Raw genomic sequence first — 18,411 nt, forward strand, 5'->3', positions numbered from 1 at the left:
CTTTGAAAAAGAAAAAAGCAACATGTGAATTCTATTTTTACATTTATTGTCTTATTAAATTTATTATACTTTAAGTACTACTATCCTTACGTATGATCTTGGCACGTATATCACACATATGACCCTACTCTCAAGGATAAACTCCGCACATTAGCAAACATTGTGTAATTGTTAGAGAGACAAATACAATCAGTTTGCACTAATAAGTGATAACCTCTCTCAGTCTCTCACCTTTATTTGCCAACAAAGGCATTACTCCAAGAGAGAGAGAGAGAGAGAGAGAGAGAGAGAGAGAGAGAGAGAGAGAGAGAGAAACATAAAACTCCAAAGAAAAAAAGAGCAAAGAATAAAATAGAAAGGGAGATATAAAGACTTCGAGAAAATAGAAAATTCATTAATATCACTCGAGGAGTCAAAGCAAGAAAGTTTACAATTTTATCCTAGACATCATGCTCTCACAAAATCTCTAATTAACTGTCCTGCTTTCCAACATATGGCTTACCTTCTTCATAGTAGCATTGAGTCGATTAATGAGTATCTTTAGACTCATTACCTCCGAACCTAATGTTGTACTTGCTCTTTTAATGAATCGGCTTGTTCTTTACATTCCCTAGTACATCCACCTAGACACTCCCCAATTTCAACATGCAAACTTTCCACAAAGGAAATCATGTCTAATTGGTTGGCCTCCATGTGAGCACTACTATCGAGAATTGGATGAAGATGATGTGTAAACTCATATCTCATCATATCTCCCCTTTGAGTGTCACTTCCATGGACCTCATCTCCCAAATGGCATCTAAGAACTCCCTGTTTTGCAAGAAACTTGATTTTTCTCAGTGCGCTCTCATATGTCCACAATAGTTTGTAGACGTTTAGCGCTTGGCTCTTCTAATGGAGACCTTGAACGAGTAAGGTTTTTTGCAACACGAACGTCCATAAGCTCTCGCAGGGTAGACAAAGCCACATCAGAATTGGAAGGTCCACATGCCTCACTACGGCTTTTGATCCATTATTACCATTAGAGATCTCCATTTGGTGAAATCCAAATTGAAGATCTTTAAACTTTTGAATATTCTCTTAGGTTATATATTCTCTCTCTAGAGCTTACTCTACAATCAAACTCAATGTCCTATGCCACTATTTATGTGCACACACAAAAAAACTTCACAACATTCATATTTGCCATTCTAATTATCAATTTTAATAAAGCATTCAATGAGACAGTAAGAGATATACAAAGTATTTTGATGTGCGTTCTCTCTCTCTCTCTCTCTCTCTCTCTCTCTCTCTCTCTATCTATGCAAATAGATAGAGAACAAAGAGCAACAATAAGACCTACCTTAAGTTGAAGAGAGAATGATATTCGAACCACCAGCTTTGCTGGGGCTAGCAACCTTGTGCCTTGCCTCTACAAAATCACACACAAACCAAAACAACGAAAAAACTTATGATCTCTCTCTTTCTCTCCCCCTCTCGATTTCTCAAAGGCAAGTTTGTGTGTTACATGTATCTAAGTGTGTGTGTGTGTGTGTGTGTGTGCAAGAGAGAGAGAGAGAGAGAGAGAGAGAGAGAGAGAGAGAGAGAGAGAGAGAGAGAGAGAGAGAGAGAGAGAGAGAGAGAGAGAGAGAGAGAACGATCAATAACCTCAAACATAATCACATCAATAACTTCATCAATTTCCTTCTTGGAATGCACTTCAATATTTCCCTTATAATGAAGTGATTTTCCTCAAGGCTCCTACATTTGCTACCCACAATGTAAAAGCCATCTAGTAATCCCAATGCCTCTTTGATTAAGAGAAGTTTGAGATTATCATCTAGCTTGTAAGGGTCTAAGGCTACATAAATATATCGTGGGTTAACATCATCCCATCCATCAAACCTAAGAAATTCCCATTTTGGGCTAGGTTGGCACCCAAAAAACCAAAATGTGGCATCTCCTCAAAGAAGATCATATCTGACAGTCTATTATTGTCATAGGTCAACCTTAAAATGTCTAATGTCATGTTTCTACATAAAACAGAATCAAACTTCACATCAATAACAATCATGATCTTCTTTATAGTTAGCAATAGAGAGAGAGAGAGCATAAGAAAAGAAAGACAGAGACAAAGAGAGTATTTGTATAAAAAATATAAAGACTATTTAAATACCAATGGTCACAGAAGAACACAACCATATTTATTTTTGAATGAACTTATGCTTTGGGATACGTTTAATAACTTCGTCAAATACTTGACGTACTTGATCTCTTGAGCCATCGACATTATAGTCTATTTCATAACGATCAAGTAGGCCTAGACTTTCTTTAATATTCATTAGTATAATATTTTCATATAATTGTTCTAAATCTAAACGTATAATAATTTTAAAAACATTGTTCCATCCGAACCACCCATGGCCCAAACCAACTTGGACTATGAAAAAAGCGACGCTTGAATTCTATAGCCAAATTCACCTTTCCTCAAAGGAAAGAGTACTCCTCATGTGCTTAAAAAAAATGCGTCACCTCTTCCGTCTTTGTCAATTATACATACATACATATAGGTAAGTACATGTATGATTATTGTGTGCATCTGTATATAAATCAAAATTGTAGTTACTATGTGTAAAGATATACAAAGATGTGTAACATATACAAAGACGTGACATGTAAATAAACACATCTAATTACAAAGATCACCATGAAAATTAAAAAGCATATTGCACAAAAAGCATGAATATTTTAAAGAAGGGTCCTTCTACAATGAAGAGTGTAACAAAGAAAGGAATATTTTTTGATTTGTCTATATATGTATGTATACATGGACGTACGTACATACGTACATACATACATTAATCTTATAGATACATGGAAATAAATACAACTTATTAACTTTTGTTGCACTCTCTCTCTCTCTCTCTCTCTCTCTCTCTCATGTTTGTACAAAATATGTGGCATTCTTTTTTATATTTCTATAATTTAAAACTGCATTTACAAAACTTGCTCTCTATAAAAAATACATTATACTATGCAACTTTTGTAATATGTACATGCATCCATGTGTGCTCTACATGTGTGTGTGAGTGTCACCATATGTGTATATGTATGTAGGCACACACTCTCTCTCTTTTTATGATTCACATGCTCCTCATAACTACTTTATGATTCACGGTACATAAAATAGAAGTTCCCATAGCTATATTTAAAAGACATAACATGGGCATCATACATCTTGAACAATATATTTAAAAGACATAACATGGGCATCATACATCTTGAACAATACATTACACTATACAACTTTATTGTAATATTTAATCCATGTGTGCTCTACGTGTGTGTGTATGGGTGTGTTGCTCATCTTGAAAATAGTCTCATCTTGAACTTGCTCTCTATTTAAAATATAAAATACATAATACGTGCATCTATGTGTGCTCTACATGTATGTGTGTGCTCTACATGTATGTGTGTGGACGTGTTTGTGGGTGTGTGTGTGTGTGTGTGTGTGTGTGTGACCATATGTGGCACTCTCTCTCTCTCTCTCTCTCTCTCTCTCTCTCTATAATTCACAGTACAGAAAATAGAAGTTTCCATAGCTATATTCCAAAAACATAACATGGGCATCATACATCTTGAACTTTCTCTCTATTTAAAATACACTACACTATGCAATTTTTTGTAATATGTACGTGCATCCATGTGTGCTCTACATGTGTGTGTGTGTGTGTGTGGGTGTGTTGCTCATTTTGAAAATAGTCTTATCTTGAACTTGCGCTCTATTTAAAATATAAAATACATTATACGTGCATCCATGTGTGCTCTACATGTATGTGTGTGTGTGTGTGTGTCACCATATGTGGCACACACACACACACACTCTCTCTCTCTCTCTACGATTCATAGTACATAAAATAGAAGTTCCCATAGCTATATTCAAAAAACATAACATGGGCATCATACATCTTGAACTTGCTCTCTATTTAAAATACATTACACTATACAATTTTTTGTAATATGTACGATCATCCATGTGTGCTCTACATGTGCGTGTGTGTGGGTGTGTTGCTCATCTTGAAAATAGTCTCATCTTGAACTTGCTCTCTATTTAAAATATAAAATACATTATAAGTGCATCCATGTGTGCTCTACATGTAAGTGTGTGAGAGTGTTTGTGGGTGTGTGTTGCTCATCTTGAATCTTGAATTTGCTCTCTTAAAAAAAACCACATTATACTATACAAATTTTGTAATATGTATGTGCATCCATGTATGCTCTACATGTGTGTGTGGGACTGTTTGTGGGTGTGTGTGTGTGTGTGTGTGTGTGTGTGTATGTGGGTGTGTGTGTGTCACAATACATAAAATAGAAGTTCCCACAATACATAAAATAGAAGTTCCCATAGCTATATTCAAAAAACATAACATGGGGAAGATACATCTTCAACTTGCTTGCTATTTAAAATACATTACACTATACAACTTTCGTAACATGTGCATGCATCCATGTGTGCTCTACTTGTGTGTGGGTGTGTGGGTGTGTGTGTGTGGGTGTGTTGCTCATCTTGAATCTTGAACTTGCTCTCTATTAAAAAAAAAATTCATTATACTATACAAAATTTGTAATATGTATGTGCATCCATGTATGCTATACATGTGTGTGTGGGACTGTTTGTGGGTGTATGTGTGTGTGTATGTGTTTGTGGGTGTGTGTATGTGTGTGCTTGTGGGTGTGTGTGTGTCACCATATGTGTATATGTAACATGCTCTTTCATAAAATAGAACTTAACATGGGCAACATATGTATATAAAGGTTATCTGTGTGTGTGTGTGTGTGTGTGTGTGTGTGTGTGTTTATCACCAAGGATGGACATAGTTCATCACCAAGGATGGCCACAACTCATTGGGAGAGAGAGGAATGGCCACCACTTACAACAGAGAGCTGTGCTGACCACAAAGAGAGAGGGAGATCACCCGACACCTGCACACGGGCACCAACTGATAGTTCATCACCAAGGATGGCCACAACTCATTAGGAGAGAGAGAGGAAGGGCCACCACTTACAACGGAGAGATGTGCCAACCAAACAGAGCGAGAGATCACCTGACACCTGCTGAGCAACAGACGACGATTGCTAATACCTACATAAACACCAAAAGGTGAAAAAAAGGGCGGCAACATGCAACACGAGAGAGAGAGAGAGAGAGAGAGAGAGAGAGAGAGAGAGAGAGAGAGAGAGAGTGATCACCCGCGAGATGGACTTGTTAAAACCCTAAAACCATGCATAAACATGCATGAACTAGGCATATACTCATCCACCCAACCACCCCTGAGCCCAAGGGTGCACACTTAAATACAATGAAGTATCACATATCCTACCTTAGTGTCCCATCCCACCAAGAGATATGACTTCACCAAGGGTCACACATGGAAATAGAGAGTCAAGAGTCACTTGAGGGCCCTCCTATATAATAGGGGCATGAGGCACTCTCAAGGGAGGTTCTCTTGTGTTGTAGAATTGTGTCTACTCTCTTGCCATTTCATGCTAGAGCTATGTGCTGCTCGAGTAAAGTCATATCTCTTAGTGGTATGGGACACTAAGGTAAGATATGTGATACTTCATTGTATTTATGTGTGCACCCTTGGGCTCGAGGTTTGTTAAAACTCTAAAGATCTCTCTAGCTAATGACCATGCATAAACATGCATGAACCATGAATATACTCATCCACCCAACCACCCTCGAGCCCAAGGGTGCCCATTTTAATACAATGAAGTATCACATATCTTACCTTAGTGTCCCATACCACCAAGAGATATGACTTCACTCTAGCAGCACATAGCTCTAGCATGAAATGGCAAGAGAGTAGACACAATGCTCTACATAAGAGAATATCCCTTGAGAGTGCCCCATGCCCCTATTATATAGGAGGGTCCTCAAGTGACTCTTGGCTCTCCATTTCCATGTGTGACCCTTGGTTGCCTGACCCTAACCTCAACCCAAGGTTAGACCTAATCCTTGCCCCACTAGAGCAGTTCCCATGCTCCCATGTTCACATGCCTAGGGTGGGTTAGCCTCCTAGTATATGCATATAACATACTTCCCCTCTCTCAAAACATTGCACACTTGCAATGAAAAGAAGGAAAGCTGTGCTGAATATTTTTAACTGAGTTGAATCCTCAATTTCCCTGTCTTCCCAATTAATTTTAACCTTAAGAATTAAGCGACTACAAAGTTTCCTTTCCCTGAATTCAAAGTATCTTTTCAGGTTCATGTGGAACATAAGACAAATCTTCGACTTCAATGAGTTCTTTAGGAGTAACTGTGTTATCCTCAGCTCCCAGCTTCTCTTTCAGTCTACTGACATGAAAGACTGGGTGAACTTTGACATGTGGAGGTAGTTTTAATTCATAAGCAACTGTGCCAATCCGACGTATAACTTGGAATGGACCACAATATCTAGGAGATAATTTTGAGCTCTTTCCTGTTGGACAAAGTCTGAGAATCTTTAAGAACTTTCAAATAAACCAATGCTCTTGGCTCGAAAGACCGAGGTGAGCGTCCCCTATCAGCATAAAACCACGCTCTATCTTGAGCACTCCTGATAGAATCCTGAGCTTAGGTAAGCATTTCCTACATATCTCGTAAGAAATCCCTCGATGCATCAAGCTTAATGTCCTTTCAGAACAACATCAAAACCGGTGCTCTGGGTTGATACCCATACAGAAGTATGAACGGACTATAACTAGTAGTCGAATGCTTAGAACTGTTATAGGTAAATTCCATCATTGGAAGATATTTTTCCCAACTCGATGGCTTTCCAGAGACATATGCACGAAGCATATCCTCTATAATCTGATTCACACACTTTGTTTGTCCATCAGACTACGGGTGATCAGAGGAACTCATACTCAAAGTAGTTTCCAATTTCTTTGAAAACTTCGTGCAAAAAATGAGCCACGAACTTAGAGTCCCAATCGCTCACAATATCAGAAGGTAGACCATACAATCTAAACACTTGCTTGGCAAATTGGTAAGCCAATTTCGATGCTTTAACTATTGTCTTTGTGGGTAAAAACCTAGCTATCTTTGTCAATCTATCCACGACTACCCAAATGGCATCGTGACCCCTGCTCGTATGTGGAAGTCCCGTAATGAAATCCATGGAAATACTTTCCCACTTTCGAGACGGAATATCCAAAGGATGTAATAACCCAATAGATTTAAGGGGCTCTATCTTACAAATCTGACACTGATGACATTTGACCACAACATTCTTTATTTTTGGCCAATAAAAAGTTCTTCTAACTAAAGCCAAGGTACGCTGAATAGTCACAGGTGCCCGACTGGACACACCACATGCCGGTCACAAAACTTGGATATTCCATAAATTTAAAATAATCTTTGTCTAATTTTTCATAAAATTTTAATTTTTTTTAAATTTTAATGAACCCCGAACGCATTAGAATACGAACAGTAACAAAAAAATCAAAACCCGAAAGGTCATCCCGAAATACGGAAAGTCAAGGGTCGCTGGAAAATGAAGAGACAAAGAAAACCTGAAATTCAGAAGGTCAAAAGAATTTTAGAATTCGGAAAATGAAAAGTCTCAAGAGAATTTTTCTTAAAAAAATCTTGAAAAAGAAAATTTTTAATTCTCTTTAAAAAAAAACTTTAAGCAAAAGCTTTTATAAGCTTTTTTAAATTTTTTTTAATGAAATTGTGGGGGGAGGCACTGTGTGCCGCCGGCTTGTAACCCCCCCCTTTGTGCGCGAAATCTCAAGGGAGAGGGAGGAAGCCATGAAGCTTTTATAAGCTTTTTTCTAAATTTTTTTAATGAAATCGTGGGGGGGAGGCGCTATGCGCCGCTAGCCTGCACCCCCCCTTGTTAAATTTGCAGTAATGTGATGAGCTATGGTGGATCAAATGCTAGAATCAACATCATTAGAAAAGAGATTAGATGATAATTAAGACGTGATTAGTGAGCAATTAATTGATAGCTTAATGTAGGCATGGATAATAAAAAACCAGCAAATTCTCATTAGGCCAATGCCTCAATTTATACAGTTTTCATCCAAGCATCTAATCCCACTGATTTCTCCTTGATTCACTCCACCTCTTTTGCTTGATTCTCTCCACCTCTTCCCAGAATATCTCCACACCTCCTAAATCTTCTCATGCTACCCTTTATTCTCTCCCAGTAGATACTTCTCACCTTTTCACAGCTTCTCTCACATTTACAGATTCTCTTTTACAGCCTCTTGCTAAGGGCTTGTTCCCGCACACACCCTATTCACTTGTATATTTCAACACCTCCCCTCAAGTGAATACTCCTAGCACACTTGGACCCTATACCAAGTTTCCCTCTTACTTGTTGGTAGTCCGCCACTAGTGCCTCAAGTCCCTAAATTCATAGTCCTTGACACTCTCTCTCTCTATGTGTCCAAGGCTACTACAAGTGCCCGTGATCTTGACTAAAGTGCTCACACATACATCTACCACATGGCCTAAATCATCGGTGGCTCAAAGGTGGTTTTACTCTATTGGGGTAGGTTACATTGGGTTGTGGGGTTTCTCTCTCTTTCTCTCAGAAAAGATGATCTGACTCCACTTCCTTAGCCTCCATGAAGTTTGCCGATGTCGTTCCTTCTCCACTGGGTTTGCTATAGCAGTCTCTTGCCATGTGTCCTGGTTTCCCACAGTTGTGGCAAGTGAAGGTCCTTCCTCCTACTCTGCCTCTTCCTCGTCCTCGTCCTCGAGAGAATCCTCCTCGGGTGAAGAATGCTTTTTCTTCTCCAGCTTTTGAGTCCAGCCATTTCTTCTCTTTAACTCTGATCTCTTGCTCTAGTAGAGCTCCTTCTATCTCATGCAGCTTCAATTCAGGTACATTCTTTAATGTTGCTACAATGTTTGTCCACACTCTTCAGAAGCACTGCTAGTGCCTCATCATCTTCTATCTTTTTGCCAATAGCTGCCGGTTGTTGCTTAATGCTTTTATATTGTTCAAGTGTGTGATTAAAGGTTCACTTTCCTTCATATCCAGTTTGTAGAATTGCATTAACAGATTTATCTTTGAATTTTTTGCTTGAGTGCCAAATAATTTATTGAGTTCATCCCATGCATCTTTTGCCCATTGTATCCCTGTGATGTGATGAATGATTTCATCATTTAAATTGAGTGCGGTAAGTCTTAATGCTTTCTCATTCCTGCTCTTCCACTCATTTTTCCCTCTCACCTCTGGGCATTCATCTCTTCCCTCAATTAGCCCCCACAGATTTTTCCTCATGAGCAGATACATGGTTTTTGTTTGCCATGTGTAAAACTGCTCCCCATTAAATTTGGCTATCTCTTGTGCCGTACTCATGATGATGGGGTCTTACCTCTTGATCCAATTTCAAGATTCAAGGGTAGTGTCTACCCTTTTACAACTCAATCTAGTGTTTAGGTGATGATTACAATAGATTTATCAGCATAAATTCACCAGAAATTACATTAAACAAGGGTAACAAATTCACCAGAAATTACATTAAACAAGGGTAACAAATCTGTACGGAATGGTTGGAGTATCAAACCATCTCCGAATTGCAATCTGAAGTCATAGGGATCTGTATGAGATACCCAATGGTTAATTTGAACCCTCAATTGTACCAAAATACAGTGATTAGTATTGATTAATCATTGATTAGCAAATTAATCCTCTGTTTTGTGTGCAAAAAACAGAGTATGCGGGGAGTCCAGATCTACGGTCTTAGAGTTCAAATGAGTTCAAATCCTTTCAAGGCCATCAATAGCAATTAGTCTAGTAGAGGATTAAGCCAAGAAACACGAGATTTGACCAAACATTGAATGCTTAATCTCTGTTTTACCAAAGTCACCTGCTGCTGCTGCAGATTTGATGAAGAGCTTGGATCTCACTGTAGACTTGATCAAATAAAAAACTGTCTTTACCAGCTTGTAGAGCACCCTTGAAAACCCCTAGGGCCAAGAGGAAGTAGAGCCATTTCATCTGGTGCAGAGAGGATCTCCAATTCTCTTCAGAAAAAAGGCGCCAGTGATTTCGCGATTTGCAGCTCTTGTAGAAGGCGGTTTGGCGAATCTCTTTGATGGGCTGGAGCATGGGGCTTGTGGCTATGTGTGGCTAAAAGCTTGGAGGCTATTGTTAAGCCTGGAGGGAGATCAAGCCCCTTCACCAGCTGGGGGTACATAAGCTCTTTGAAAAGAAGAGGTAAAACTTGATTATCTACTAATCTTGATTAGCTAGGTGATTAGCAAGATAATGGGCTCATAAATTTGATGGATTCTAGGCTAGGCTCTGATGCCATGTTAAATTTGCAGCAATGTGATGAGCTATGGTAGATCAAATGCTAGAATTAACATCATTAGAAAAGAGATTAGACGATAATTAAGACGTGATTAGTGAGCAATTAACTGATAGCTTAATGTAGGCATGGATAATAAAAAACCAACAAATTCTCATTAGGCCAATGTCTCAATTTATAGAGTTTTCATCCAAGCATCTAATCTCACGGATTTCTCCTTGATTCACTCCATCTCTTTTGCTTGATTCTCTCCCCCTGAATATCTCCACACCTCCTAAATCTTCTCATGCTATCCTTTATTCTCTCCCAGTAGATACTTCTCATGCTACCCTTTATTCTCTCCCAGTAGATACTTCTCACCTTTTCACAGCTTCTCTCACATTTACAGATTCTCTTTTACAGCCTCTTGCTAAGGGCTTGTTCCCGCACACACCCTATTCACTTGTATATTTCAACACTCCCCTCTTTGTGCGCGAAATCTCAAGGGAGAGGAGGGAAGCCATGGCATCCCTTTCTCCTTCCCTTCTCCATCACCACACTCTCAAGAGCTTTTCCCTCACCTCGTCTTCTCTTCCATATTGATTATCATGGAGATTATGCACTAATCAAGTTGATTAATCTCTAATTATATTTTCACACTAATTATGATTAATTACTTAATTAAACCTACTCACGTAAGGGGTGTTCCCATGCGGAAGAGAAAATATGAGAGAAAATTTCAATTTGAGAGATAGGAATTATGCCACGCACATGGGAGAGAACCCGATGCATCAATATGCTGCCCCATATACTGAATTTCAACAGAAAATTGGTAGAAAATTGATAGCATGCTTGCGGCGGAAAACCCTTAAAAAAAAGCATTTTTTTACCATAAAAGGCTCTTAAAATTTCCTAAATTAATAGAAAAAAATTTCTAAAAATTGTAGAAATTTGGGGAATCCTTTCTACCAAAAAATACCCACAATAGCATGTGCGGTATTTTGGTAAAAAATCCATAAAATGTTTATTTTAACTGTAAAAATTGAGAAAAGTAGCATTTCCCCGCAACGTCGATATGTCCATCCAAGTCGAGAAGCACCACGTTTTGACCGCCATATTGATGTTCCCAACGCATAGACCACCAAAACAAACTAAAAAATAATATTTTTTCATTTAGTAAATGTTAAAATTTACTTAAAAAAATGCTAAAAATTTGGGATAATGAAAGAAAAATAAGAGGAGAAAAACATCAAAAATTAACTAGAGACCGCTCTGATACCACTGTTAAAACCCTAAAGATCTCTCTAGCTAATAACCATGCATAAACATGCATGAACTAGGCATATACTCATCCATCCCACCACCCCGGAGGCCAAGGGTGCACACATAAATACAATGAAGTATCACATATCTTACCTTAGTGTCCCATACCACCAAGAGATATGACTTCACTCCAATAGCACATAGCTCTAGCATGAAATGGTAAGAGAGTAGACACAATGCTCTACACAAGAGAACCTCCCTTGAGAGTGCCCTATGCCCCTATTATATAAGAGGACCCTTAAGTGACTCTTGACACTCCATTTCCATGTGTGACCCTTGGTTTCCTGACCCTAACCTCAACCCAAGATTAGACCTAACCCTTGCCCCACTAGAGCATGTTCCCATGCTCCCATGTTCGCATGCCCAGGGTGGGTTAGCCTCCTAGTATATGTACATATAATGTGCACATAACACGACCCGCCGTCGAATTGCGTGAGAGAGAGAGATATCACTTGAAACCTGCACAAAAAAGGCCCATCCTCATTAAAGGAGCAAAAAGCAAGGCAGCTCGTGGTGGGTGGGCGTCGTGATGATGGAGGGGAGGTTACTTTGAAGAGCCCAAGCGCCAGTTGCCCATGCAAGGAGCGCATCCAGGTGGCCATGGGAGATGGGCAGACCATGCTTGACGCTGCTGGTCATCCCCTCGCTCATTGCAACATGCATAGAGAGGGAGATCACCTAACACACAATAGAGAAGGTCCTAAATGTTCACATATGGCGGACACATGTCATCCCTTCCCCTATGCGTTCTGCACTCTCTCCTCCCATGTACTCTTCGAAACCTATCAGCGCCTTGCACTTGCTGGCTCCCCTAGACAGGCACCTCCCCATAGCCCCCATGATCTACTTCGCATAAGGATGGGAAGAGTTCCAAGCGGCCCTCTCTCTGTCGCCCCCCTGTGCGTAGAGGAGCCTTACTACTGCTTTTTTTTAAGGGATGTAGTAGTAGATCCTGAATGGGCCAAATAACCTATGATGGTGAATAGGGTTATGCAGCAGAGAGGCTATGCAGATCTAGCAAACACAGAGAGAGAGAGAGAGAGAGAGAGAGAGAGAGAGAGATCACCCGGCACACAGTAGAGAAGAAGTGAGAAAGGAGGCCTCACCACCTGGTCGACCAGCAGACGAAGTTGAAGGCGAGAAGGAGAAGACGATGCGAAGCCAGATGAAGTCGGAGAAGACGACGCTGTCACCCTCTTGCGAGAAGGCGGTCTCACAAACTTGCCACATCTCCTTCATTGCTATGGACATAGCCCCTCAGAGTTGCATGAAGGCGCGACTGCTGAGGGACGCAACTGCAGGTTTTGGCGACTGCAGATTTCATTCCTGGATGGCGCGGGCTTCGTTCCTCGATGACGCGATTGGGACGCAGCTGCATGCGAGTCGCTCTTGATGACGGACGGTGCGACACCTGGATGGCAAAGAGGGGGCAAAAAAACTCACCATTGGACATATGATAAAAAGTCAACTCTCTTCTCCCGTTATATTATGTAAGAAGATAATATAGAGAAGAGAAGAGGGCACTCCACTAAACTAAATGTGTAGGCCAACGAGTGCACGCTTTTTTAATAATGACAGGGTTAAAGTTAACTCAAGGTCGGAGTTAGGTCGATCACTGTGGTTATGTTTACGCTTCGTGCTCTGTGTGGAGGTTCCTGGCTATCGCGGGCGTTCCTGAAGCGACTTAACAATTTTTCTCCTCTTCCTCGGCGTGACCATCCAAAGCCTACGGGTATGTGGCCCATCGATTCGCCCTTTTTCCTTTGAATTTTTTTGACTTTCTGCACAAAGAATTAGGGTTTTTTTGGCAAGAAGGCGTAAGATTCTTACCGCTTAAGGTTTGTGTTACTTTTTGGAGACCCTTTCTGCATAGGTTCTTGCCATAGATTAGGGCTTCTGTTTCTGTTTGGCATAAAATTATGGTGTAGAAGCTGCTTCAGCAGTGAAAGATTAGTTCTGTTTGTGTTTCATTTCATGCACATCATACTGGTTAGGGTTTCTTCAAGGAGTAAGGTTTTTGCTGATGTCTTGGCAACACTCGGGGATTATATTTGTTGCATGCCTGGCAAGGTTTGGGTCCCTCCCATGAAACGCTTTGATTTTTGTTTATTGTAGAGTCTCTGTTGCAGGCGAACTACAGTCTGCAACATTGACCAACCTAAGCAATAAAACGTGCTCTGAGGAATGGAGATTGTCCATTATGTTTATCTTAGCAGTCTGCAAATCTCTCTCTTTACTAGTACGGCATTAAAAACTTAATTCAGTCCAAAATAGATGATGCAAATTACCCCCTTTCAGTGTGGTCTAGAATCACTAAATTGGAAGAAATTTTCCTAAGCCATGTGTTTTCATGTGGCAACAGGCTCAGCTGGAAAGCAAGCCGTGAGGTTCCAAAAGTTTTGGCTTGTCATTGGTCACACCAGTTTGGAGACGAAGCACTAGGCACCTTCTAGGGCCTCCTCAGATGCAGTCAGCTATTGTATTTGATCCATGCGATCCTTACTCGTCTGCAATGGACAACATACCTTTGAAAGACTTGTTTCCCAATGTGAAGGTTCGGAAGCGGTCACAAGGGAGAAAAGTTGAAGCTTCCGACATGCCATCTCCTAGGAACACGGAAAGTGAAGATTCTGTTAGAAGCAAATTAAAAGATTCTTTGGCTGCAGTGTTGAGTACAGTTGACATTGCAGATTGGGATCAGGATCAGGGACAAGATGTAAAAAAGGTGGGCGATTAATCAGATGCAGTTCCCGGGGCCATGGAAACAGAGGAGAAAGAGGTACTGGCGTTGGGTTTGGAGCATGTAGTCTCTGAATGCAACATAGCACCGGATTGGAAAGAGAAGTTGGACAAGCTTGATTTGATGCAAGATGAAAATAGGTTTTTAAGAGAAGGAAATGTAGACTCAGCAGAAATGGAAGAGGCACCTTATAAGAGGATGAAGGTAGAGGCAGAGAGGATTGAATGGGATGATACCAACGATCAGAACCAAGCATCTGGTCTAGCCGAGAGGGTGGCAGTTGACATAGAATTAGAGCTGTATAGGCACTTTGGTGGAGTTAATAGGAAGTACAAGGAGAAGGCTCGCTCTTTGCTTTTCAATTTGAAAGGGAAGGCAGTTTTCAACTGTCGGGTTGCCAAATTTCACCAGTGCTTGCTATTTTCAAAAGGTTAATTTTTACAATCCCGTGCTCTAAGATATCTAGAAAGGCATGCCGCCTCAATTTTTTGAGCCTGTGTTTTAGAAGCAACCAACTTTTTTGGTCCTTTGGCTGTTTAAGAGCATATTTGTCTTGTTCAAGCTGCAGCCAGATGGATGATACACAGTATTCAATTTTTTTTTTCCTGTGAAGGAGGGTGAATGATGAAATTCTGCTTTATTAGCTGAGTGAGTTGAGTGCACCTTTGTTATTGTTGGGTCCACCCTTTGCCTGGCGATCCATGAGTTGCATGCAGGTTGCATCAATCTATACTTAGGAAATTATTTGCACCTTTTGTATCTGTCAGGTGGCCGGTCATAAGCGACCAAAGTACCCTTGTCAACACCATGGCATGGTTGCAAATGGAAATTTTGGAAACTGTCAAAGCTTTAACACCTTGCAAGAAGTAAATTACTCATAGGGTTAAGATGTCCGACAAAGTAATTGATGACCTAAGTAACACCTATTAAGCACTCTTATGACAAATCAATTTTCATGTTCTAGTTGTTCAATGAAGCTCTACATATTCGTGAATCCTAAACTCGTGCCAATAATCAATTCACTCGATGGATTTTGGTACTATGCAACAGCATAGATTTGAAGAATATTGACTATACAGTAAAAGAAACCCAATTGCACATGAGACATGGCCAACAGTTTTATGTGAATATCATTTAGCACCAAGGAAGAGCATCCAGGAAAGTAAGAATCATTTTTTGGAAGAATCCTATTGAAACTGACAATGCCAACAAGCAATCACTATGTAAAAGATTGTGTTGAATTTTTTTCTCGGCTTGTAAATCCTGGAACTGGTTAGCAAGATCTAATGGCTGTCTAATTTGGATGAGGAGTAGGCATGCCTCCTGAAGCTGGATAGGTAATGAGCAAATATGATTATCTTGCAACAATTGGAGGATCTTTAGTTTATGAGCAGATTTACCCTGTCTTCTTTTGCTTTCTGTAAACAAATACAAGACATAAGCTGTCATGTGTAGCCCCTGCACTTGGGTGGCACATGGATGTATTTGTACTTTAGGTATTATCTTCTGGGTTAGAGATGTGCATTGAGCGTTTCTGTGAGCCCTTATTCGGGGATCAGTTGTGCGTTGCCATTAGGGTAGGCAAGGGCAGAGTAGTCTGTGAAGTTCGTTCGGCAGAGTATTGTAATCCATCTAGATTGGAAGTGTGTTTAGCTGTCTAGGCCAAGTGCTGGGCGCCACACGTGTAGATAGGCTGCAGGCAGACCGGGTAGTGCTTGGGCAGGCCGGGCAGCTGGTCAGTCTGGTCAGGCAGCAGCAGCTTGGGCAGGCCTATCAGCATGCAAGGGGCCAGATAACCCTATAAATAGGTCCCTCCTTTGAGCTCTCCCCACTTCAAGCATCCAATAACCTAGAACCTACAATGAATCATGAGATCTTCAAACAGTTTGGCATCAAGTAATCATCAGAAGAGCAGCCAAATATGAATCCTCCACCATCCAGGAGCTTGCATTTGCAGCCAGCCTGCCAGTTCACTGCAGTTCAGTTTTACATTAGGCTGCTGGATCTCCACAGCTGGGAAGGCAGGTTGCTCGTGCAAAATTCTGCTCTGGTGTGCCAGTCCACCTCCTATTTAGCCTGGAATTGAGCCCGCACTCGTGTCAACAGAGAAGCACATATCATGGGTAAAACCCCGCCTCGAGTATAAAGTGAACCTACCTAAACTATTAAAATGAATAAATAATAACATTAACATTAATTAAACATTCACATATGGACAAAAAGTAGATGGCATGAGATCATTGATACCACATTAGGGAACACCCCCCCCCTCCCCCCCTCCCAAACAGGGAAAAAAAACTTATTCTTTTCTTGTAAACTTTATTACAAATAGGAGTACTCTACAAAGCACAAGCATGAGTGTGCCCTGCAGGGTCACCAGGTTTCCAAGGTACAAATACAAAATGAAATGCAAAATCAAACATCTTACAAGGTCCTATCCAGGGGCTCAGGTCTGTTCACTGAGGCCTTAGGAATTAAATCCTAGAGGGTAAACTCTCTAAATTCCACACCCACTCATCCACACCCCAAGGCGGTACTCCTAGCCCTGGACCAAGTGCCCTGTCATTGTGGGGTCCAGAACCTCCCCACAGTGGACTATACAAATGGCTGCAACCCAGGTTCCTATCTAGACCAATGGAATACGCTTACTAACCTTTGAAGTAGCATGGCACTGAGTACTGAGCCTTCCTAGTACAAGTCTTCAGTGTCGGTGTTGATTCCAGCAACAGGGTGCAAAACTGAGACGCTTGGTGGAGTTTAGATCTATCTTCATTGTGTTGTGCGTCCTTGTTAGTGCATGCTATCGTTTGTTTCACAGTCTTACCTTGATCGTCATCAAAAGTCCTTGCCGGAGTGTATGGGTGGGCTGACACCATCATGTGCAAGACATGTGCATGCTCATTCGTAGGGCTAATCCTTGAAGGTCAACAGATAAGGTCATTCATTTGAGGATGAGGGGAGACCGAAGGCATTTTGTGCTATATAGATGGGTTAATTTGATCCCAAGACTGCGACATGGCAGTGTGAGAAGCAGAGGGCAAGAATCCATTCCAATAGTACACACAAAATTGAGAAAAAGTATTAGAAAAAATTCAGATCCATACCTGTCTGCAATGTGGGTTTAGGCTGTCCCACATTCTGAGGAAACACATATGCAATTCCAGGCTGTTGTACAGTATCACCACTATGTACCAAAGTGGTGGAAACAATGGCAGCCCTGGATAGAGTCTCTGCAGGGTTAACTGGTGAGGTTTCGAGCATCTATGTAGACATAGCCATGGAGTCTACATGCTCAGCTAGGATTCAGTACAGAAAAAGCTCCTGTAGAGAGGTTCCAAAAAGCAATAATGGTGGTGTAGAAGGTGGCAAACAAGTATGGGCCAACAAGGAATAGATGTGCTACAGAAAAATGACCAAAAGCATGCCTTTAGAGGCGCCTAGAAGCTTCCAACTGGTCAACTAGAGTGTGGACAGCATGTGCACTAAGGGTGGTCACTCCAAAAAAAGCCTTTTTAAGTCAAAATTAGCATGTCACAAACATACTAAGACCTGAAATTAGCATGTCATATACACTCTATAATCAGCCTGTTTTGCCACCAAAGGTACCACAAACCTTCATACATTGACCTCCTATCGTTTTGGGAGAAAGGCAGCCCTCCTTTTGTTGTGTGCCAGCATTAGGCTGTTCAACCCCACACCTAGCGTCCCTCATACATGGCATCCACGCGCACATGGATTCCCAGGTCTGGGTGGCCAGTCTACCATGCAACAGTGGCTCTCTCTCTCTCTCTCTCTTTCATGTGTTTCTGACAGAGACACATGAAAGCCCAGAGAGAGGCTTACCACGGGTAGCAGGGTGGAATCAGTGTATAGACAAGGGATGCGACAGGGCACTTCCAGAGGCTCAGGTGGGATCGCTATACTATTCAGACGAGCACTACACCAGCGTATCAGGGTGGTGTCGAGAGACCCAGAGGCACGCTACATGTGGATTAGCCTACAGCTCTCACAGGTGAGAACAGTTTACTTGGCAATATGCTACTTCCCGCCGAAGGGGTCGAGATTCAACA

The 18,411-nt window shown here is 41.0% G+C and overlaps 1 protein-coding gene across 1 annotated transcript; it reads left to right on the forward strand.

Annotated features, from left to right (window-relative positions):
• Positions 1-13,089: 13,089 nt before the first annotated feature.
• On the forward strand, positions 13,090-17,409 carry LOC147637943 (uncharacterized). Its single transcript, XM_086798969.1, has 2 exons — positions 13,090-13,333; positions 13,964-17,409. Exon 2 carries the CDS (start codon positions 14,360-14,362, stop codon positions 14,774-14,776), a length of 417 nt encoding a protein of 138 aa, XP_086655095.1. The 5' UTR covers positions 13,090-13,333; positions 13,964-14,359; the 3' UTR covers positions 14,777-17,409.
• The last annotated feature ends 1,002 nt before the right edge of the window (positions 17,410-18,411 follow it).

The sequence above is a fragment of the Cibotium barometz genome, chromosome 6, assembly GCF_041138505.1.
Source record: "Cibotium barometz isolate CiBa-2024 chromosome 6, ASM4113850v1, whole genome shotgun sequence".
NCBI classification, from domain to species: Eukaryota; Viridiplantae; Streptophyta; class Polypodiopsida; order Cyatheales; family Cibotiaceae; genus Cibotium; species Cibotium barometz.